The sequence below is a fragment of the Strigops habroptila genome, chromosome 3, assembly GCF_004027225.2.
Source record: "Strigops habroptila isolate Jane chromosome 3, bStrHab1.2.pri, whole genome shotgun sequence".
NCBI classification, from domain to species: Eukaryota; Metazoa; Chordata; class Aves; order Psittaciformes; family Psittacidae; genus Strigops; species Strigops habroptila.
In genome coordinates this window covers 14,897,144-14,922,587 of record NC_044279.2, presented here as the reverse complement: position 1 = coordinate 14,922,587, position 25,444 = coordinate 14,897,144, and the positions used below count along the sequence as shown (strand labels likewise).

At 39.2% G+C, this 25,444-nt stretch overlaps 1 protein-coding gene across 1 annotated transcript in view; it reads right to left on the bottom strand.

Moving 5' to 3' along the window:
* The window catches only part of PRKAR2B (protein kinase cAMP-dependent type II regulatory subunit beta), an 84,504-nt gene that overhangs the window by 47,967 nt on the left and 11,093 nt on the right, over window positions 1–25,444 (bottom strand). Inside the window, exon 2 of the mRNA XM_030479812.2 lies at window positions 7,960–7,995. Within this exon, the coding sequence (XP_030335672.1) occupies window positions 7,960–7,995 (36 nt within the window). The remainder of the gene's footprint in view (window positions 1–7,959; window positions 7,996–25,444) is intronic.

The following is a 25,444-nucleotide window of genomic DNA, read 5'->3' as shown; positions in this document are numbered from 1 at the left end:
TACCTGAGCATCTCAAGGAGGAGTTTACAGTTACTTCATTCCTCACCATTATTTTTGGTATAACTCCAGCTTCTGCTTTACTTTATAAAAGGGAATAGCACTTCATTTCAGTTAGCTGCCTTTCTCTGACAATTTTTAACATGCCATAGGAAAGTGGATGCCAACCTCTTTAAGGAAATGTAATTCAAGTAGATTGAAATTACAAATGAAATACTGTTCCTAGGGACATATTCTATTCTTGGCTAACAGTATTGATTTGCTCTTCCTAAATACTAGTTTATATTTAAAAATGGAATTTAATATCACTTACGTTCTTCCATACTTATAATTTCAGAAAGCAATTAGCTATTCCTTCACTAACAGGGCTCCCATGGTCTAAATTCTGTAAAATTCCTCAGTGTTTCTTAAGTAGGTTGTCACATTTTCTGTAGAAATAATTAAATTGAAAACTAGCAGTGATATATATATAAATGCTACTGTGGGCATGACTAATCCACAGTCCACACAGCTGTTCTGAATGATGAAGCCCAAGACTTTTATTTTGTCACTTTGATCCTAATGGCACCTTACACAAAGATGAAGAATTAGATGAAGAATAAACTGTTCTGGCAAACTTGCTTCCAGATCTCCCCTTTTATGAGGGTTGCGCAGAACCTCCCTCATCTTATCTGAATGTGTGCCAAAACACAGGCATCTATCGTATGCCAGGCAGAGGCGAGCCCTGTGCGTTCAGACAGGGAGAGCTGAGAACACCCATCTCAGCGTGACAAGGGCAGAGCCAACTCGGGCAGGAAGGGCTGCAGGCCAGTCATGCCATAGGGACACCCATAGGGACAACCCAGTAACATGACCTGTGTGTGACAAAGTGTGCATGTGGCTCAGTCCCTAGTCCTGCTGGCCACGCTCTTTCTGATACAATAGGCAAAGTGGAGAGAATCCCCATTTGACAGATCTGATGTAAGTATTAATTTTGCCTTAGAAAAAAACCAGAGGATTAAATGCCATTCTATTTTTTTGGGGAACCCATTAGTTTGCAAAGAGTTTTGTGCCACTGAAAGGGGCAGAGTGTACCTCTCTTCCGCAAGCCTGTAACACTGAACGGGGTTCTGGTAACCCAAGTGCAGGACCCAGCACTCAGCCTTGTTGAACCTCATACAATTGGCCACAGCCCATCAGTCCAGCCTATCAAGATCCCTCTGCAGAGCCTCAAAGCAGATCAACACTCCCGCCCAACTTGCTGTCATCTGCAAACTTACAGATGATGCAGTCAATCCCCTCATCCAGACCACTGATAAACATACTGAACAGAACTGGCCCCAGTACAGAGCCCTGGTGAACACCATTTGTGACCAGCCACCAGCTGGATTTAACTCCATTCACCACCACTCTTGGGCCTGGCCATCAAGTCAGCTTTTACCCAGCAAAAAGTACACCCATGCAAGACATGAGCAGCCAGTTTCTCCAGGAGAATGCTGTGGGAAACAGTGCCAAAGGCTTTGCTAAAGACTAGGAAGACAACACCCATAGTCTTTCTCTCATCCACTAAGCAGGTGGGGCTTAGAAATTAATCCGTGTGTTTCAATTTAAAGTTTTACTTATTTCTGAAAACTGTAAAATGACTGAAAATGTAACAGGTTTCCTATTCAATGTTTTCTGATGTCTAACAAAGTATTTCTAATGTGCAAAAATTCTTGCTGGAAAACATTTAAATAATTGCAAGGCTTGAGCAGAAGTGAACTGAACTTCTTTACCCTTCAAATTAGCTACCATCTGTATCAGACAATTCCATTATTACCATTTTTGGGCATCTCAATTCAGAATGAGGAGAACGTTGCACCTCCTTTTTTCCTCTTCAAACTGCTGATGTTTTGTAAGCCTAAAATTTGTGAAGTAACATTAACTTTGGTTCTTAGAGACACTTCCATACTTCTGTAAAAAGGTGCAGGGGGAAGAGACTTGCCACTTAAATACAGTCCTGTCTTTGTCAGAAATTACCACAGTACATAAGTATAGAAAATACTTAGAAAAATATTTCAGATTGAAGTACCCCCTAAATGAATTAAACATCCTTTTTTACAGGGCATAAAAGCCAGCCTCCTTCCTTCCTTCTCAGCTTTTCTTCTTCACCTTATTAGCATGCACCTAAAAGTGACAGTTCTTAGCAATGTGTGTAAAAGGCAAAAAATATTTTTGTTTTCAATAACTGCAAATTAAAAAGAGGTTCTAGGGAAAGAAACAAAAAATCCCCAAAACTGTTGCACAGGAATCTCCTCTATTGTCATATGAGATTCTCTCTCTCTTCCCCACTTTGGTTGATGGCTGATGCAGCAGGTATATAATGCAAGCATCAATTTACTTCCAATGTGTTTCTCTCTTTTCTTTGGAGAGGTCCTTACCGGCATCCATGGAGAAGAAGCCTGAAAGTTTTCACCTTCTCCACTTTCTTCTGTTCTTTGCACAATAGTGGTATCTCCTTGACTGTAAGCTTATTCCAGACATACCTAAGTCAGTTTTTCCCTAGACGTTCAGTGCTGATGTAATCTTCCTGTTGACAATGTTTAAATTAAATTTGTTTAGATCTTTATGGAGAAGCTGGCAAATAAATAAAGCTACTTCTTTTTCCCATTTGGTTGGGAGACTATTTGAAACTTCATTTATTTCTGTTCCACAGGATGAAAATGGTATTTTGAAGTTAGATATTATTTGGGGGAAAGGAATGAGGAAATTATCTCTGTTGTTAATAACAGATGCCCCACAAAGATGCCCTTAAGCCTATCTATCAGCTCTTCTTGGCTTTAGGAGGCTAATTTGCAGCAACCTCAGTTAGGTTCTATTCACTCTTTCAGAAGCTTAAATAGATACATAACTAAAGTAACTTTGTAGACTGTTATCTATTTCTTAATTAAGATGATATTATACATTTGTATATAATACTAGTAAATGGGTATAAATAGCCTCTATAAATTGTATTAATCAAGAATAAATTTAAGCTCATTCTGTAGCAAACCCATGCTGGTTTTGTTGCATTATTCTAAACTCCTGCAAGTATTTAATGAGATAATTTACTCATTTATCTATCCGTCAAGATGCTGAAAAGCAGGAACCCAATGCTTCTGCTATCATACAGAACCACATTAGATCTTCATCCCTACGTATCTCATACTTAGATAGATGAAAACTAATCTCAGCCATAGCAAGAAAGTATCTGTCTATATTAAAAAAACTGCATCTCTTGGCTACCTCAGCTTGTTCAGGAATTCCCACTAATTTTCACAGCTTTCTCTTCCATTTCATGCTGCTTCTACCTCCTTCCCTTCCTTCCTTCCCATCCGAGTCTCTTGATCGCCTCAACAGTTTTTCTCCTTTCTCTTCATCTCAGTCCCACCAGATTTTAAAACAAAAATTAAGGATTAACTACTTGCAGCTGTCTCATTGTTCATTCTAACTCTATAAAGTATTTTTAACCTCCTCTTCTTGCTAAACTCTATTTAAGACTGTAATATCTATTATTTTTTGCATAGCCTAGAACAACGGAATGCATTATTAACTAGCTCGTAAGTACCTATGTCATCAGCACTATGGTACACGTGTATTTTATGTATACAGCCCACACTGCATATATACACACATGGATAAACACACAGAAGAGATACTAAATTAGGTAGTTCAATAAATTTTGAGAATTGAAATTAAAGAACAGTTAGCTGATCCTAGCTTACTTATGCCTTTATCCTCTACATACCAATGACAGTACATTAATACATTCACAGCATGTTAACAGGAAGAGCTGTTAAATAATAAATGCCTTACTATATTGTTTTCAGCAGGTGCTTCAGCAATTAAACTCTGGCTTCTTAATTTCTAGCTCTGTTAGGAAAAAAAACTATCTTATGCAACCAAGTAAAATACTAAGTATTATCCAAAGAATAAGAGAAACATCAAAATCGAGATATTCACTGTAGAGAATTATTGTTCTTTGTGAAGAAATATGTCATCTCATAGCTTCTCCTTGCTTATCAATGCAAGAGCTTAAAAAAGCAGCTTTTAGCAGAATAGTCTAGGAGCCTTTGCTGCGGATATCATTGGATGTTTTGCCTCAACTGATGTCAGTGGTTCAGCTCTTTCTCCATCCCACCACTGGCTGAAGGCAGTCATTGACACCCTCTTTCAGATGTCATTATTTGGGAACCACATCAGAGGTCAGTTGAAGACCCAATGAAAATCAACACACCAAAATCTCCTGTATTTCTGTTTTCTTTAAATCAATGCACCCTCAGGAAGCACAACTCCTAGGTCTATGCAAGGGAAGAAGAGACAACCTATAGGCAGAGGCACGGCAAAGGCAGGGACCCTAAAATCATGCTCTCTGAATCAGTCTGAATTATCACTAGATCAGATGCAACATGAAACCATGCGCTACAGCTAACTCTCTGAATATTCGTCATTTACTTGGTATAATGTTCATCAGCAGTAAATCTCCAAAACCACTCAAGAATCAACAATCTTGCACATTTCGATTTTTAAAATAGCTGTTAGATAAGTAGCCTAAAATTAAGAGACATCTATATTTGAGAAAAGCCCTACATTTCATTTGGTCAGCCTCTCATTTCTTCAATATGAGAATCAGCTTCAATTACAGAATGCTATTAAGCTACCAAGCATTAAAAAAATCAGCCACTATCTGGCTTTTCCACTTGCAAGGTATCTTGACTACCTTAATGTATCCAAAAAATTGTTGCTTGATTTAAAAAAAAAGTATCCAAAATACAGTTAGGACTGCAAACATCCCCATAAAATGTTTGTATTATCAGCATAATCTTCTTAATAATTTTAATTTTATATTTTATCAATCAAGTTTCTTAAATGTACTGTACCTCTCCAGTTGACATTAAGAGAAACAGTAAGAACCATCACCTTCCATCAGCTTTCTTGTTTGAAAAATAATTATTTTGACTATTAAAGCTGCCAGAAACTTAATAAAATTGTATGTATAGTAGACTGCAGTATTACCTTGCTCCAGCTTGAATTGTACTCACACAACTTATAACTGGACCATACTATACTATACAACAATAAGATAACTCTATTTTATCTCTCCACAACAAGACCAAAACACATGAAATATTAATTGCTCATAGAAATTACTTCTCCAATAATTGTGCAAAAAAAAAATTTAGGCTAACATGTTTTTACTTTTATTTTAAAGGAATATTAGAAAGAATTGATTTTTTTTTTTCTGAGCACGTATTAGCTTTTCAAACAATCAAAGTCTCCTACTGAAATGCAAAAGCTTATCGCATATCTAAGGACTGCATTCATTAAAGTCAGCTATCAATCAGTCACAGTAAAACTTATCCTTAAGACACACAACATAATTTGCATAAAGCCCTGCTCACTGTTACTGCGTGCTAGTTAATGAATCATTCATTTCATGCTACAGTACCTCATGAAGTATTGTCATTACTTAAAACACAAGAATATTTGGAATTCACTACATTTTCTTACTTTGTGCTACCAATGCCATGCACCACTTCTGCAAATGCAAACCTTCATTTTTTCTGTACAGTTCCTGAGGATCTCCACTAATGTTTTTATATCAACATGGAACTATCTGCCCAAGGCTGCATGGTGGTGTAACCCTCACTCTCTTCCCCCCTTCCTCCCCTCCCCCCATCCTCTCAGCTGCTCTATGACTTCAGGAATTCCCATCAGGCCTCAGCCTTTGTGCAATGAGTTGGGCGGTGAAGCATTCCTTGACTGTAGCAGGAACTCTTGCACATAGCTAAGGAGTGAGGCACTGATCACACCAGGGACTCCTGTTCCCTGGCTAAGGTGGGAAGCAAAAGCAGGGATAATCAGTCATCCCCTGATAGCCACAGAATACTCCTTCCCTTGATTGTAGCCCAAGTGGAACAGCACCACTGCTACTGCAGTTTTGAAAAATTTCTAGTATTTACCAACTCAGGTTGTGGCCAGGGCGGAAATTTACTAATGACTACAGCAAATCATCTTGCAACCCAATAAACAGTGGTCCTTTGAGGTCTCCTGTACTCTCAAGTTTGCTATAACTGGAGGACCATCACCAAGAGACGGCACCTGGGCTGAAGTGCCCCCCACTCCTAAAGACTCAATCCTTGTCCACTGAGAAATGCCAAAACATTAGATGTGAATATTTTACTGACCTGAGGGTAATTTTTAACAGACACTTTTATATGCCTTTATGTATGCATGAGGGGGTGTGTGCGTACAGGTTGCTATAGCAAGTGTAGTAAATTCTATTGACTCACTTTATAAGATCCACCTTAAAACTGTAAACTGCTGCTAGATGAAAGCTGTGGTGAATTGGTACACTTGTAACCCGTTAGATGCATACCGCTCACCAAGTGTGAGACTAAGACTAGATCCAGCTGTACCTAGGCTCCTTCGGGAGTTTAGGAATCAAGAGGGTCTTATTCTGAACCTCATGACTCAAAGGGAGTGTTTCCTTATCTCTTCCATTACATATATACCATTGCATAAGGAGTTTAGAAAGCAAGGGGTCCATTCTGAACCTTGTGACTTTTGCACCTTCAGTTTCTATACAGATCAGCTTGATTCTACCTTGATTTTCCCTTTTACACATTCCATTAGACACAAACAGTTGATCACATCTGAGACTAAAAGTAGATCCAGCCACGCCTAGCTCCGTCAGGAGTTTAGAAAGCAAGGGAGTCTATGCTGAACCTCATGACTCAATGGGAGGGTCTCCCTTTGTGCCTTCGGTGTCTGTATGAATCATTTTTAGTTAGATTTTACCTCAATCTTCCTTTGTATGCTTCATCTATGTAATAAGTAACAGACTGAACCCTGCCATTGAATCCTATTAAGTTGTGCCTTTAAGTCAGTAATAGAACTGCTCTTGATAATACCTTTGACGGTCATTCTTTGAGTGACCCTAAACCACTCATTTCACAACAGGCTGTAACCAGCAAAATTAGAAGTCTGATTAGAGTTATTGCATTATGGAATACAAACCTTATTACACTTACCAAAAACGATCCGCAGTTGAAAACAAAGTGTTTTATAGCTAGATTTCGAACTTAGCATACTGAGATGACTAGGAACAGCTCACATCTCCTGCCCTGCTGACTCTTACGAGTCAGTCACGAGTCTCATTACATTTAGTTTTACACCCTGTTTTCAGGCTCGTAGTATTTCAAACAAAAAAGACTTAGGTTATGGGCCTTATGCTTCAGGAGATAAAGCCCTCAAAAATGAAGCGTAAAGGCTATGATACAGCAGAACAATAAGGAGAGGTGATGAATATTAATTTTTAATGCTAAATAATTTGGAGGGATCTTTTGCATACAATGGAGTAAGGTAAATAGTCCTCTGAGCCAGCACGAACCAAGTTAACTTGAAGAATACATAAATTGGCACCAAGCTACATCGGTGTGCTCCTAGCACCACACACCACCGCCACCACGGCAATGCTGCTTATATGACCTGATCTTTGAGCTCTGCCCAACAGAGCAACACACCACATACACAAAATATCTGTTTTGAAAAACACAGGGAGATTTCTAGCACAGTCGTACATTTTCTCATGTACAGTTGATCACCAAATTGCAGTTTCAGGCTGTCTATGAAGTAAGCAAGACAACTCTGCATCAGATTACATTCAGTTCTTGCTTTCAAAGTTCAGTTTTGTTAGGACTAAAATTATTTCCTTTAAAGAAAAAAGAAAACCTTAGGTTTTTCATAAATTCCACAGCAACAAGAAGGCTTCATGCAAGTTCTGTGACCTGGAACCTTGGCTACATTTTCAGTAAACCACATAACAAATTTGAGATTAACCTAAATTCGTCATCTTTAAAAAATCTGACTAATGTCATATTATGTTTTACATGACAATCACTGTCAGCATTATGGTTCAACTATCATGTAGACCAATGAAACATGCAACTTTATTCAACTGACCTGATGCCCGTCTGGTGAACCGGTTTACCGTTGGAGCTGAAAGAAAACACAACATTTCAATTAGGTTATTTTTGTAATAGTCTAACACACTTTAAACATAACAGTGTGATACTTCATTCAAAGTGTGACACCTACAAAAATCTGTTAACCATTATTTTTGTGTCTTTATAGAAACCCATGTTCATACACACTTAAACTTCCAAGCAGCTTTGCAAAAGCTGCTTTGTGGTAGATAGTAACCAGTAAGCTTTCAAGACCATTTTCAGCTTCTTAAGAGTTACTGTTACTTATTGCTGTTCATAACTGGCTGTGAAACATTTAGATCTGCATTTCCATTATTTATTGAGAGCACAGAAATTGGCATCTTGCAAACAGTGATGCAAGCATGAATGAAAAAAGGATGTAAAGAAATTAGTTTTACTTTTACAAAATATACCTATTAGAAATATAGCACCAAAGATACTCCTATAGAGAAAATTACTGTTTGCAATCCCCTCTGAAAAATAACTCTTGCTTTGACTAACCTTTAGAACTCCTTGGGTAAGTCAGTAACAACGCCAACCCCTGCCCAAACCCCAGTTTTACAGTGTAGACGACTGTTTTATAGTGCCATCTTGGCACATCTCCAACTGTGTGCTGCAAACATTTGGAATCAGACTCCCCTCTTGTTTCCAACTGGGAGAGATTGCAAAACATCTCAAAACACACAGTGTTGTCTCTATTCAATTTCCAGGTTTATCAGCTTCTTCCAGAGCTACTAGAGATAAAATAGATAAAGAAATAAAGTTGTATGTTTTGCCCTCCAAATAAAACCTTCAGCCTGCTTCTAATTAGTAGAAAACTGAAAGTATAAAACCTGAACTCTTCTTTCTTGTTATACATTAACTTCTGGAATAAACAGTAAGATGAAGAAAATCTGAATGACCTAATTTCAAATGTGGGCAGCAGCTACATTAAAAATGTATGCCCTTACAGTGCCTATTAATATTCAATCTTAAAATTGCTCTTAATGTTTATATGGAATTGAAAAATCAAATTTTTATTTTCATTTTTTAATTTTTATTCCACTTAAATTTTACATGGAAGTTATGCATCATTTCTTGAACATCTAAGCCAAGATAAAAAGGGGAAAAAAATGCTGAGAAAACAGAAGAGACAATAACAGCTCGAGAAACAAACTAACCTTTCTTGGGGACCAAGAAACCAGAGCAAAGCTACAATATCTGAACTGTAGTTGCAGACAGTTTGTGCAAACACATACAGTAGTGACAGGTCCAAGTGGCAAGAAATACACTGGGAAACCCGACAACAGTGGTTCAGAGTGCTGGTCATGAGCAAGGAAACCTCTGGTGAACAAGCTATCACAAACCCCAAACATACACATAGATAACCAAGAGAGTAACATAACCAGCAAAGTTACTTTGAAACATCAATTCTAATTCCCCCCAACAATATTTTAAAGTTTTATTTCATAAAACCCCATGAAAGTTAGACACATCTTTTATTAGAGCAGACACTATATTTTATGCAACTACTGTTTTGCAATATAACGGGCTGTTTCATTCCTCAAACTTCATTTTGTTGCTAGGGTTACACTAGTTTCAGGACACTAGTCATGACTGTCACCATCAGATGGCTGAGCCGGTACCTCCAACATGTAAATCGGCAGCAGTAATCAGCACATCTGCTCATATACAAAAAAAATATAAAATATTTGGAATCTGACACAGTTCTAATAAGAAATTGTAAAATAGTATTCTGCTCTCATTCAAAAGCTTTCCCCAAACTTAGGGAGGGTATTTGTCTTTGCCTGCTAGTTCTGTACATCAGCTATAGATACTAAGATTTAACTGCTCTATACAGCTACCTCAGCGCATTTTACCAACAAAAATAATAATAAAACATTAAAAAATAACATCTAACACAAAACTAACATAATTCGGAGGCTACTTCTCTTTGAAACAAGTTACTGGGACTGTCAAAGAGACAAGTCCTTTTCCAGCTGCACACTTCAACATTCTTTTATTTGGCTGCAGGGAGCTTAATTTATTTTACAAGAAACTTTACAAAGTATTTACCATTAGGAAAAAATAACGCAAAAGAAAAAACAGCAGGAATGTCAAAACCTTGATAAGCAACCATTTTTGAGCTTATGTGAATAATCCATGTTTGAGCTGCAAGCAGTCAAAACCTTCCTCCCAGACTGGGATGTTGTGAAGGTCATCCAAATGTGTTACTGGGAGACTTAGAAGCAGCACCCACAGTTCTTCGTTAGGGAGCAAGCTGAACTACTCTCTATTTCTCTTGTAGCAAATCACAATATACTTTTATTGCCCAGAAAGATGGAAGCATTAGCTTGCAAGAAGGTCTCAGAGAATCATTAGCTCTACAGAAAGCTAGGTGGTATTTTCACTACAAAGTATCTGCATGGTCAAGCAAACTGTGATGCCTGGTAGGATAAGTGTGGTAAGGTGGGCAAAAGAAAGTCCAAGAAGAATTTTGCTGGTGCTATTAAAAATAAATAAATATCTTTCAAATATAAGGAGGTGACATGATCTGAATGAAGGCCTAGAGTGTACCCTCAGCAAGTTTGCTGATGATACAAAGCTGGGGGCAGTGGCTGATACACCTGAAGGCTGTGCTGCCATTCAGCAGGACCTTGATAAGCTGGACAACTGGGCGGAGAGAAACCTAATGAGGGTCAACAAGGACAAGTGTAGGGTTCTGCACCTGGGGAGGAAGAACCACAAGTACCAGCACAGGCTGGGGGCTGACCTGCTAGAGAGCAGTTCAGCTGAGAAGGACCTGGGAGTATTGGTGGATGATAAGTTGACTGAGCGAGCAGCATGTCCTTGCAGCTGGGAGGGCCAATAGTGCAATCTTTGGGTGCACTGCAAGGAGTGTGGCCAGCAGGTCGAGGGAGGTGATCCTCCCCTTCTACTCAACCCTGGTGAGGCCACATCTGGAGCACTGTGTACAGTTCTGGGCTCCTCAGTAAAGACAGACAAGGAGCTACTGTTAGGATTGGACTGAGATGACTGTCCTGATTCTCAAGGTTCAAGTCAAGCTACATGCACACACAAGAAGCAGTGCTCAGGTATTGTGCTTCCTGCCTGCTGCTGCTCCTTGCATCTGTGTCTACAGGTGGCCTCTCAGGACTTTTGGTGCCTGCCTGCAGGCACAGCAGAAAGCAGCTGGCTTTTGGGCTCTATAGGCTTCCCAAGGAGTGCTCCCTACCATGGGAAACCCAGGCAGCCTTGTCAGAGGGCTACCCCACGCCGACAACACGCTGCTTGAGACACTGCTGACGCTTGCCAGTTCACAGCTCCACAATATTCCAGCGAAGGTATACTCAGGAAAGAAATGGGCTTGAGGAAATATCTCTGTGGCTATTGAAGTTAATTCTAAAGCAAAAATATACTTTACCTTAAAGGTGATGGTGACACTGTGCTGAGGGTTGGTTGCTCGGAATGATTCAATGAAACAACTTGCTAGAAAAAAAACCTGCTTACAGTAACTTACAGCTACACACACACCCCAGACTTGTGCAAAATGTAAAAGGAACGAAAATCACGGATTGCAAAACCTCATCATTGCAAAATCCAGGGGTTTTTTCCCAATAAACGGTAAACTGGCATGCGGATAAATTCAGAACATGTCCAGTGACATTTGACCTTTTTGACAGTAAGAGAAAAAGCACTGCACCACAACTGAGTAACATACTGGTGTGCACAGAGGATCGTTTAAGTGCACGGTGCCACTCCAATATTAAACATGACTCCATGTTCTAGTTTATCTCAACCAAAATCTATTACAAACTTACATAGGGGAAAAATAATAAAGGGGGTATGTGTGTGTGTGTGTAAACTACACAGGTTTGTATCCTGACGAAGTTTTGATTAAATTAGCTTTTGAGACTATGCAAGTTATTGATCCTTACACAAAATATTACAGTTGTTTTGTTAGCACTACATAAGAGAGAATTCCACCACCTAAGATGTTACCTGCTGGTGACTGAAATTCATGATTGCAAACCCATGCTCAGATGACTATACAAAAGTACAGTTTTGTCAATATTTTGTCAAACACAAAACATATTTTGTCAATACAGATCAAGTAAACAAACAATTAATTGATAAATTATTGGAGGCTGAAGTGTTCTGATATATCTATTCACCAAGACTACAGGCTTTAAAAATAACATCAAACTACACAAAACACGCACTAAAAATTTTTCAGTCACTCAACAATTGTCTAACCATTGCTCCTTGCCCGCTGTACTTCACCTCTCATGCTATTCTTTATGAGCATTGAACAGTCATCACAATAACTCTGTGAAACAGACCATAAAAGCAGCATAATTTTGTAAGTAGAGGAGGAAATGAGAGTTATGGGGATGTTTGCAGAGCACCAAGACTAGGAAGGTAATCATACGAGGGGATCCCCAGCTGGGAATGGTTAACTTGTTCTGATAGCTTGAGCTGTCCCTTTTTGCAGGCTCCCAATTTAAGTGCTCAAAGTCAAGTTTGCTTCAGAAACTGACAGAGATTCTTGTGCCATTAATGTCACATGGAATAAGAAGCTGAACACATCGCACACATGAGACATGCAGCCTTCCTAAGAAGTCAGGGATTGTCAGCCTGGGATTTAACACGAGGTCAGGGGCTGCTAAGGATGTGCTCAACCACTCTCTGACAACCAGACCTGTAAAATGGTGCCTTCTGCAGGTCTGTAAGCCAGGGAAAATACACAACCCTGAGCCAGGTCCTGCACAAGACCCCACATGTACCCAAGCCAGGATAAGCACACGCAGCTCCCGCAACCACTCCAGTAGACGGAGACCATCAGGAGACTGCTGAGGCCACATACATGGTGACTCAAGGAAGTGCTCTTTTAGAGCAAAATACACAAAGCCACAACACCTGCTTCTGAGTGATGAGGGCTGCAGGAGATTAGCGATTAATCTTCAGTATCAGTAAAAATTAGAACAGTTTCCACAAGCCCCACTTTCAATTAGCCACCAAAATTTCATCATAGGGCAAAGGCCTATGACCCCTTAAAAACAAACAAACAAATTAAATTCAGCCATTACATATCTAAAGCCCTCAAATTTGGCAGGCCGTAGCCTAAGAAACCCCAGCTCTATTTACAGACCAGGAATACCATTAATCTTAAAGGGTACCCCCATCTTAAAGGGTAGACGCAAACAGAAACATCTGCACCATAGTGTGTCATTCTTGCATGGAAGATACAAATTTCCCCAGTGAGGTTATGAAACAAAAGTCATAGCCAAATCACACAAATTTCTATATCCTATTGAGGGCAAGGCAGTGTTAAAACTCTCAAGGAGCTCACTGAGGTCAGTGGGTTAAACATAGCACAAATTTCCACAAGAGACTGAGAACCTGTTCTCACCACACTGCATGATTTTATATCACTTAACTCTAGTGATTTCAGAAGAGTTATTCCCGGTTTATGCATTTTTTTTCATCATGCATCTCAAAATCCCAGGCCAAGTTTCATCCAGTGACCATCATGAGCACTACAGGCTCCACCTTTTCAATTCTAAGTTCACCTATTTCTCAGAGGCCCAGCAACTTTCAGATATACTTTGAATTATGCCTCTGGTAATCACATTCCTGTATTATGCAAATGAACATTTGCTTGTCTTCTTTCATAAACAGATTATTAATTAAAATGAATTAATCAGAACAAGAGAAAAATCAAAACTACATCCTTTCTAAAATACGTGCTTTAGTCAGACTTGTTTTTATGTCCCAGATGGATGAAATACAGTTAACCCCATTATCCAGGACAATGATAGACATCCAGGGGATGCCATGGATGATAATAATACCTTCTGGTAGAATGATTATTTCAGAGGTGGAGACAGACATAAGATAATCCAATCATGTTAATGTACCTTTATGCTAAGACGACCTCACAAGATCTGAAGAAAGGTAAGCCAAGCACCACCACTTTGTGTGCTCTCACCCACAGCCAGTCTCAGCAGCGACATGACTGCCTCTTCCAGCGCTGCTGCAGGTTCAACATGGCTGGAGCTGACCCTAGGCTAACAAAACAGTCTTCTCAAAATTAACTCCAGCCAGAGGCCTCTGCGTGCTGAGTTCTGCAGGCACATCACAGGGGCACCGGAGGCGCCCCCTGGGCAAGGGCAGCTATGGGGTAGCACCAGAGTCAGGTCTAAAAGCAGTTCAGCTGGGCTTGTGCAGCACGAGCAGCACAGGTAGCAGTGGCACAGGCAATCCACAGCCACAGCGGCACAGGCAATCCACAACAGATAATTTACCAGAGGAGAATTGACAGCTGATTGTATTTACAGTCAGTATCATACCCAGGGTGAAGGTACATGGTCTTTTCTTGCTTAAACTCTCTAAATATTAAATAGTACTAGAATACAGATTTAGGAAGATGATAAAATTAAGCTGTTCAATGAAATTACATAAATTATGTAATAAAACTGTACAATATGGATGTCTATATTCCTTAAGAAATTCTTTACAGTTGGAATAACTTTAGAAACTGTTCATTTTGCTCTGAAGAGCTAGTCTTCCTTCCAGTTGTCAGACTTGGGTTGGTACATTCACTGACAGTTTGAAGAAATTACTCTGACAAAGGAGGGAGTTCTCAGGTCTATGGAGAATGGTTCTCGTCTTTTCTCTGTGAAAGGCTGTGACAACTGTGAGGAATGAGGACAGGGGACGAGCCCAGGGAATACACGACTATTATTCAGAAGACAAACAAATAGCCCTTGCAATACAGTAGTTAGATAGCATAGCTTTCTAAATAAATATTTCAATTTCTGGAAATTTAACAGCAATGGTAGTATTTTAATGATGAAATATGTAAGATTTTATTATTTCCCCAAATAAGTCAGTCTCAAAAGATGATTTTTTATTAAAAAGAAGATTCAATATCAGCAAACACACTGGGCCTTTACACAAGGAGAAAGCGTAAATTGCAGCCACATTGGTGCACGCTAAGTAACACTCAGCCAAAGAACCTGAAAGGCTAGACAGTAACCCTGCCACCAAATTTCCCAATAAACGTACCTTAACATAGACAGTAGTACCATAGACAGAGACTGAGAAGCCTAAGATGAGGAAGAAACAGTGCTACACTGGTAGTATTTATGTGCTACCGGGAGATAAAGTGAGAGATAATAATGTGGCTGTTGCAAGAAAAGTAGATGTTGATGAGAGAAAATGGCTACATCAGATGGGATGCCCCAAGATTCTTAATTTTTTTTTTTAATTAAAGTGACATCTACAGATTCTCAAACCATGTGCACCACAAATACATATACATAACTACTCCTATCTCTGAAGAAGTTGACACATCTGTAAAAGAATAAAAATATACAGAAACCAGAATATCCTGTTATCCCCATTTTTATAATGTGCAACAAAATAAACTAAACTTACAACAGCTTGTAGTCCTATAATTCAATTAGTCAGAAACAAATTTTGAGATTGTTATTGGCTTTACAAATTACTTCTCATTTTTCAGTCTGGAAAATGAGTTCCATTTCACTGTAGAATAGTTTCTCAAAAAATCTGGGAAAGCCTTATAACCTAAATAATTTGAAAACTAGACCAGATAATTGCCTTGCGCTCCTTGTGATTCAGCTCTGGAGCTCATATTTCCAGATTTATGTGCTGGAACACTAAGATAGTCCCTTTCCAAACCCAACACCACACACTTCCAAGGGCTGTACAACTACACAGTAACAAGCCACAAATTATTACTTGACAACTCAAAAAGTTTGACTTCATAATTTGCATTAAAAAAGCTCTGTAAAATTTTTGGCAAATTATTTCACCGATTATTAAGATGTCACTGCAAGAACATGAATTAAATATGTGGATAAATACCTTGGGTTTTGCTTTGCTGAAGATGAAAACTCTATGTATCCATTTAAACACATGGTATCAGGAAAACAGCAATGTTATAAAAGTCCCTGAAAATGTTTAATAGAGAATCTAACACATTATTTCAGGACTTCTACATTACTTCCAGGTTATAGTCAGTGTTGATGTTATATATATTTGTTTTTAAAATGCTACTATGGAGCAGCACACTTTCATGGTCATGCTTTGACACATATATACAGCCAGTCATTATGCCACAAGTTGCCTGATTATTTAACCTGTTATTTTACACAAACCTCAAAAGAGAGGCAACCAAATCTTTCCTACTTTATCAGTTAAGAGATTTCAGCTTTTATGAATAATTGATGCCATATGTAATTACTGACACTGAAAATAAAGAGATGAAATGGCTGTCTGATGTGTTAGACCAATGACCGAACACAGGGAAACAGGCTGTCACAGCCTATTAATGGGAACAAATGCTGCTCTAGGAGATCATGTTTACTTTTCCCACACAAGCAGCTCATTCACGATTTGGGCTTTTTTATTTTTAAATGTATCACTTCTTTGAGATTAGTGTTAGAACACAAAAGTGAAGACGTTGCTGTACTGAGTTTTTCCATTGTATGCCACACACAGCAGGTTTCCTCTTAGAAATTGAGCCTCATTATTACTTGTGACCAGTACACTTAGTCATTATCTCATTAAAAGCAATCATCTAGATAAGGGGGGGGGGGGGGGGGAAGAAAAAAATCATTCACAGCAATATTTCTAATCCTCAGTTATACTACAGGCTGCAACAAGTTCCTTTGTGCTAGAATTTGCCTAGGCACAGGCTGCGGAAGCGTACCTGTGCAGAAGTCCTGGCTTGGAGTTACTTCTTGCCCTCAACCCCAGGTTACTCAGTATGTATGATGAAAACAGTGTGTATAAGAGAAGATTTCTACCCACCAGAGACAATATGTTCTGAAAGCTAAAAGGGAATATTAAATTGAGCATAAAAATACCAATGGAATAAATGTATGTCAGAGGTCAGCCTTCCTGGGATGTGGCCTGAGCTATGAAAACCCAAGCCTTCCCACAGAGCCAAAACCCAAGACCTGGAGCACTGCTTTAGCTTGGTCACCACCTATAGATGCTGTTTTTCTTTCATCCTGTCTTACACAATTTACCAAACTGCCTATCTTTGCCTAGCAGAGTGGGTTGAGTTTGTTTAGTTTAGGGTTTTTAACATAATCACTCTACCCCAACACCACTTGCAGTAACGTCCCTCTTTGCTAAGCAATTTATTACTATCTCCAAGTAATATTCCTCTATAGCCATAGCATAGTTTCCAATTGCTACTAAACCCCATCTGACATAAAATGTCAGTAATACTTTTATCTTCTTACCATCTGTAAATGGCTTCTTTCCACTTGAATTTTCATAAGCTATTTTAAGAACTTTATGGTTATTTGCTTTCTAACACTGCAGCGTAGGCATTTAGATCCAATTTCATGTTCTTTTCTGCTTTCTAATTCTGCTGCCTGAAGCATATTTACTAATGTATGCATGTTCACTATCAGAATAGGAGAAAAACTTGTCATTCTGCCAAAGCTCTACCAGCAGTGCCCAAATCAGCTGGGTGATGCTGCTCATCTGCAAACTATCAAACTGACATTTTTTGTGGCATTTGGCTTCAGGATCACCATCTCATAAAACAAAGAATAATCTGCACCAATCCTTGAATCAATATTTCTGTCAAACTGCTAACTAGACCACCCAAGACTTTACAAGAGTGGCCTCTTGTCCTGAATTCCTAATAGCCAAAAGCTTCCCTTAACCATTACACAACAGTGCTTTAGGCTCTCTTTTCTTGCAAAATTTTGGCCTACGTCTTTTGTCTCTTGACAGTACCTGAAAATGTATTTATTACAAAGGAATAACGTTGCAATCTCGCTGATGGTAGTGGGTTGGAGAAGATGTCATGGCTGTCAGTATTGTTCTTCGAGGGAGTACACCTTTGTGTAGAGTTTATAATTATCTCACCTATTTTATATGGTTTAACAACTGTGAACATAACTGCTTTCTCCCATATGCATTCATACTACCTGTGTTTAATCCAAAGCCTCAAACCTTTTAAGACTCAGGCTTTCCTACTATTATTTATGTTTTTGTCACTTTGCTGTTAGGTTATTGCAACAAATCCTACGTGGGAAAACACCAATAAACCTTTCTGAAGTTAAGATTTTCTACAAAAGTCTCTGACTGCTTCCTAGGACTACTTTAGCAGAAACATGTGGTACAAAGCACCTCGATGAAGAGGTATACAAATAGGTACAACCTGCAATCTGCATTGCCTCCTTTTTTACTTCCTGGTGAAATTTAAGATTTTGGATTTGATGTGTATTTTAAAGCTTGTATATTTTAAGAACATTATGTACTTAAAGGGAGTTTCTCTTGCATTCATGATAATTTGTTCTCAGCCAGTCAGAACAAAAATTGACAACTTTATTAGCTTTCAGATCATAAGACAAAGCACATTCTCCCACTTGGTTTTAGAGCAAGGCAGAGAGATGCACCTCAGCAGAGAGGACAGTGACTCTAAAAGAAAAAAGACCAAGCCTCAAGTCTTATTGCTTGAATATAATGAGGAGAATGCAACTGAGACTGTTTCAAAAAAGAACAACAACAAAACAAACCTCAACACACGATCAAAAAAGTATACACAAGCATCTAAATAGAAGTCATGACCAAAAAGAGAAGCACTTGAGCACTATTCTGTCTTCATTCCTACCACATAAAAGAAGCTTGCTGATGATACTGACAGCAGGATGGTGCTTCCTGACTGATGAAACATCTAACAGTCCACAGGCATAGCATATCGGCCATTTCCTGGTCAGATGTCTCACTGGTTTAACAGCCTACAAATAACATACTCCCCATCATTAGACAAACTGTCCATTCCCTGGCAGCCAACCAAGCCACTTAGTGAAACAAAAACAAAATGAAAAAGCTCCAGTGTCCTCCCGCCAGCTAGGAGCACGTCCGCTGGGGTCACTTAATTTGGTGGCTGACACCTTCCTCAAGCTCAGGTCCCAAGATCAGAGTGCAGTTTCTGAGAATGGGTTTGGGATATTCTGGGGGTTTGTTTTTCTGTTTCTAGTAAATCCCTGTAGTCTTAGGCTGCAGGCTTAGCACCAGCAGCATAAAAGCCTGGGCTACCAAAAACTAGAGCGTTGAGATTTGACAGGTTGAACTAAAGATAGAAGAAGAGAAAGGAGGGAGAGAGAGAAGAGTGAGAAGGAGTGAGAAAAGAAACAGGATTTTACTGTTCGCTTCCCATATATGTGCCATGCTAAATTACTGCAAGCAGCTGTCAGGGATTATGGTGAAGCTGTTAGCCAGAGCATGCTTCATGATTTTGCTCTTCCAGTTCTCAGGGGCAAGTGATCGAAGCATGACTGGTGCTGGTGGCTGCACTTGCTTCAACACAGGCTTTTGGTACGCTTGCAACATCTGCTCTCATTTACTCCTGCAAGCATGACTCCAGGGAGAAACTGGGATACAGATTCACCTTTAATAATACAAGCCTCTATCTTTCCCTTTTAGACAGTCAAAATCTCTATCCACATCCACAGGACTACTGATGATGCACTAACTACAGAGATCCCAGGCAGGATTCAGGTTGGCCTCATGAGTGGCTTCATGAGTCAAGGATGGAGGTAAAGAAGGCCACCAAAGAAGCCTCGGTGACAGCAATACCTAAGTGACTCCACAAATCTTCACATGCTGCACACTAGCCTGTCGAAATGGCACTAGTAATGCAGGTGCTACTGAAGACATCGTGCAGTGTGCCAGACCAACTGAATGACTGCAGACAATGGCAAAAATCATCAACTATGATATACCACGACTTGCAATAAACCAAATTGTTGTTCTCCCTATTGCTGAAGAACCTCACAAAGGACCACCACGTAGATACATCATCCTGTCAATGATGCCAAAAGAGCTGCAGAAACTTATGTAAGCAAAGACCATTATCTAACGTGTTTCTGTTACCCAGAAGGATGCCAACTGCACATCTTACAAATGGCACCTCCCAAATTGCACAAAGATCTACTTTGTATTGTTTGTTTTCTTCTTACAATGCAGTAGCATTAAAAGCATTCTATGAGATGACGTAAAATTAAACCCCATTATGTCTAATGGTTCCATTACTTGCGGATCACATTCAGAAATGTCTAGTAATGGTGAATAGTGGATTTTTCAGTGCTACTCCATTTTGCTCAAAGTTTGGGCAGCGTTTGAAAAGTTGCATCTGTTGTAAGTAAACTTTGGCATCACAGTCACTTTCACTCCCATTTCATTCTGGCTAGCAAAGCTTGAGAACATTGTCCTGACTTCCTTCAGTAACTATCTGTGAGATTCCTACCAGAGGCCAACTTTCCATGACTTTTGATAACAAAACTCTCCAATGAGCTGATTAGTCATCAGGCAGTGAAATAACTCTTGGCATGAAATAATGGTCTTCCACCAAAGGGCTTTAAAAAAAAAAACAAAAAACAACCTACTGTACTCCCAGTTTGTATTCCCTAGCAAAATTACGTTTGATAATGACACATCATTACCTGAAATACAGCTAAAACCAATCATAACTAATGTATGTGGTCATGACCCAAAGATCTCTTCTCTTTAGACCCACCCAAGAAGTCCAACACACATTTTCATGATGTCTATTTACAGTTACCTATCTGGGCAGATAATTTGAGATTTGAGTACTGAGCGGGGAAGTATATAGAAACAGAATAAAGGCAAACCAACAGATGCAGATGGAGATCTGGATTCTTGCTTAGACTCTGCTTTGAAACCATGTCAAAAACTCTTTACTCTGTGTCTAATGAAGCGCTACTTGCCCTGTCTAGTGTCCTCCCCCAACCTTCACTGCCTTTCAAGAAATTCTATTTCATTTAGAGCAGGTAACAGAAAAGGTCAAGACCGCATCAAAAAGGGAGAAACAAAAACTAAGGGATGAATCTGATTGACCGGTTGCATATCAGACTAGGAACCCACACATTTGGAAAAAAATGAAAATGCCCTATTCTTCAGGCCATCCTATATTCCAAAGGCAAACAGTAAAAGCTCTTCTCCTGAAGCCAAGTCAATGTGCAAACAAGCATGCTAAAAAGCAGGTAAGACTCCTGACTCTGACCTATTGGTCTGGATATTCAAGTGTCCACAAAGATAAGCTAGAGTTTCTTTTCCAACTTACTGGAATGTGCATGCTTTAAATTATACTCTCAACAGAAAAAAAAAAAAAAAAAAAATTTCTGTAAATTACTTGCAAATTTCTAACATTTCTTCCTTGCTTTCTAAAAATATATATATAAAAATAATTAGACTGCTTCAGCAGGTTTCTGAAATTAAAGGACACTCCACTTCATAAGCTTATGATAAACTTTACTTTTAACTTATATCCCCAGCAACCACATTAGGTTACTAGAAGCGAAGATGAGGATTCCTCCTGATTTTTCTTTTAAAAATTATTTTGGACAAGAAAAAGTAATTCTACTTTTTGTCCTATCTAGTAGACTAAAAAAATAAAAATCACAAACAAGGACAACTTTCTGGTTTTAAAAACACCGACACAGGGCAAAAATTTATTCACCCTTTATAAGCTGGGCCTGGATGTGACCTTCATGTTAATTGCGACCACAAGAACACATGGTTTAATGTGGTGGTTATATGCAGAGGTCCATATTAATAACCACAAAGTGTCTGTTGTATAAACAATTTGGTAAATGGCAGCATGAGTTAGGAATATCGAGCAACGCAATCTCTTCAGTATACAGGCAAGATAGTTCTGCATTTGCTTCATGTAAGGTTGCGCTTGTGGTGGTCTGCTCTGGTCAGAAAGGACTGGCTGTTGGGGATATAGCTACCCAAGGCCACTTCCAACATGTTCCACTCCCTGCAACAGCCAATCCCTTTTGGGGCTGCCTCTGGCTTTGCCTTTTCCTGCTCCCTCCTACTCAGGCTCATACAGAGTTTCCATCCCCAGCCTGCCCTGAGGCTCTGCTCCCACACTGCCTTAGCTGAGTTCATCTCCATTTGGGAATATGCTCTTCTTTCATTAGAGCACAGTATTATAGTTATCAACAACCTTACCAGCACTCTCCTATGACAAAATCTGGAAGAAGGCAAGCTGGCCCAGATATAATCTATGTAGGACAATGGCAAAATTCACTAAAGCTTTCTCAGTTTTGGTACTCCTTTTATAGCCAAACTTTGTAGCCTAAACAGGCCACATAGGTTTCCTCTGTTTACACGAATGTTGCTGATTATTCAGGTATTCCTGCACATTTGAGTGACAAATAAATCCATTATTTTCTACATTCAACCAGAAAAAAATGATGCATCAGACAAAAATATCTTAAATTCTAGCATCAGCTGGGCCCTGGACTCTAGATACTAGAGGTTTTTTGAGCTATTGCAGGCAAACAACACTATATGAGCCCCTCACAACCCTTCACACACATACTGCTACTGACAAGATGGGGATGGCAAGTATTCCATTTTGCCAAGTTACAGTGTGTGCTCAGGCATACAGAGCAAACTACTCAAAGGCACACAGCAAGTCTGTGACGCGCATGGAGATCTAACCCCATTTGTTTTAACTCTCAAGAGCCCTACTGTTAATTACTGGATCATTCTTCTTTAAGGGTGATTATCAAGGGATAGAATCATAGAATCATAGAATCGTAAGGGTTGGAAAGGACCTTAAGATCATCTAGTTCCAACCCCCCTGCCATGGGCAGGGACACCTTGCCCTAAACCACGTGGCTCAAGGCTCTGTCCAACCTGGATGAGATTAGAAAGACCAAACCTTAGCCTTCAGTCCAAATTCCTTTCTCTTGTGGATTTCATTCACACCCACAGAGTATTTAAATAATTTTTTTTCCATGATTTTTAAGTATCTTTTATGACTGGTAGGATATGGGAAAAGTTGCCCTCAGTTACTATACTGCGCCACACACACTCATTCAAAAATGTGTTTATCACTACCTTGACAGACCATAAGTGCTTCATCAGGCCAGCCTATAAAAATAGATATGTATGTATTTTCCAAAGCATGTAGTTCCATAAGCCCTGTAGGTGTTCCTGTATCACGATCTTAAAATTGTAAGGATAAATAGACAAAAGTGACAGTTTTAATATCCAGTGGCAAGTTTCATCGCACAGTCTAACTGGAATTGCATGACTTTCCAATGAAAGACGACAAAACTTCCACCTTCTTTCCACTCCCTAAACTATGATCAGTTTTATGCATTCAGACCCTCACTCTATAAACACAAACCCAATGTCAAACACAAACTATACTAAGAGAAGCTATCTTCAGAAAACATTGCAACTGTTGAATCTCTAATACACAATTTGTGCAAGAAAAAGTATGAAGCTAGTTTTATAGAGAAAATGAACATTACTACCTAAGACGTACTCAGTAAAAAGCTCTTAACACTGAGATGAAAGCTAAATTCATCACTTCACCTAAAAAAATTAAAAAAATAATTAAAAAAGGGGGGTAGTTCTACAACTCTATAAACTGTTTTCTCCTGGAATGCAGAACACAAGCTAAACAATGTCAGTTCCTAGCCAGAAGTAAATATAAAGTACAGTTTCCGGAATGAATGCATAAATCTTCTTGGCTCTGCCTTTACATTTTTAAAACAGTGCATATGTTTATATTCTGAACATTGTACATTTTCCAAATAAAAACATAAAAGAAAATCAAAGAAATACTTTTCAGCAACAACCAGACTCCTATTACTTTCTGAGTGTTGGTTACAGTAACAGGTAACTGCCATAAGTGTCATAGCAATTATGTTTCTATTTTTAATACTTGGGAAGAAAGAGTGGGCTTCCACAGAACCTGACCACTCAATTTTAAATTAGTTTCAGGTTAAACCATTCAAACACTGGAAACGAGAAAGAGTAATTTCATTTCAAAAGTGATACACCAATTCCTTTTGAAAAAGCAATAATAGGGGCTATTGAATGCTCTGTTGCTATTTATTGCTGTCAGTAGTAACTACCTCATTTCAAGAAAACAGCTTCCTGCTTGAATTCTTTTGCCTTGGTTCACGGAAAAGTTTATACCACTACATTATCTGTCTGATTGTTCTTGCCAGCTTTGGAACAATTTCAATTAAATTTAACAATGAAGAAAACCTCAAAGGGAAGAATATCCTATTCATTTGTGAAACTTAGTAGCCGATAGCAAACTCATACCTATCATGGAGGAAAGGTCACATAAATTCAGCACTAGACTGCCCCATTTGGCCTGCCCACCAGCTAATCAGCAGTAGGCAGCTCTGAACACCAGTAGTAGATGGCTCTGAACCAGATACTCAGGTCCTGCCCCTGTCCGAACACTGTAATGTACCTTTTGTAATGCACTTCCTGAATAAAACTAAATGTTGCAAGACTATGACACACACTCCATGCTATCCACCAACTGGCTCATTCTGGCCATAAAACATGTTTTGTTTTGGTTTTACCCCAACTGGACTGAACATATAGCAACCAACAAGAGTGCAGGAATAACTTCACACTATGATTTTTACACTATGATTTCAAGAAACAAAAGGCAAGTGCCAGTCTGTGTTCAGCGCTGTGTGGTCAGCTTTACTAGTTCTTCACAAGCAACTGCCTAACAGCTTCAGCAAATAAAACATCAGAATAATAAATGTTGAAGGTGAGACATCAGATTGCAACGTACTGACTTCTACCACAGCCATGAATGGTAACTCCTTCCTCAGAAAAGTACAGAAAACTCTAAGCACATGAGAAGAACAAAAATAACATTGCTCAGTGGTTGAATTTCCCCACCCCAGTGGCATGATGCCCTGCTGGGGTCCAGCCAGCTCCTGCCCAGCACAGGGACAATGCACCAGCCCCCCAAAAAGGGCCCTGGTTTTGTCACCTCTGAGCCAGAAGAGGTAACAAATGGCCTGCGTTATTAGAGAGAAGCACTAACAGGCTCCTTAACCTGTAGGATTTAAGGACATTTCTTTTTTGAAGCTCATTTGTATGCTTTGTTTTGATTCTGTCAATGATTCAGATGCTACAGTGACAGAATTCTTCCAGAGTTTGACACACACAAAAAATTCTAACATAAGAACATATGTTCCAGTAAGAACCCAAGGAGATACAGGCTGACTCCAAGATCACTACAATGATGTGGGTCCAAGAGAACTTCCCTCTTCTTCTGAAAGGCCTACACATGCATCTTCCTTCAATTCACTTCCAGATTATCTTCCATTATCTGGTGTTACAGCTATGAAGACAGCAAGTGTCATGCTACAACTGTAAATGTCAACCTGCCTCCTTTCGACTGAGAAGTGTGATCACACACATTGCTGTGATTTATCTTCCATTACAGTCAAGCAGAACTGCAAATAAGCCTTTATCTCAAAACAACAGAAATGGATGTTAGCCGCTGATTGAGCTTCTGTATACACAGCAGGTCAAGCAACCTTCTTAACTTCACATACTGCAAAAGGCAAAAAAAGGAAAACAAAACACTTTATACACTCGTAACAACAAAAGGTGAA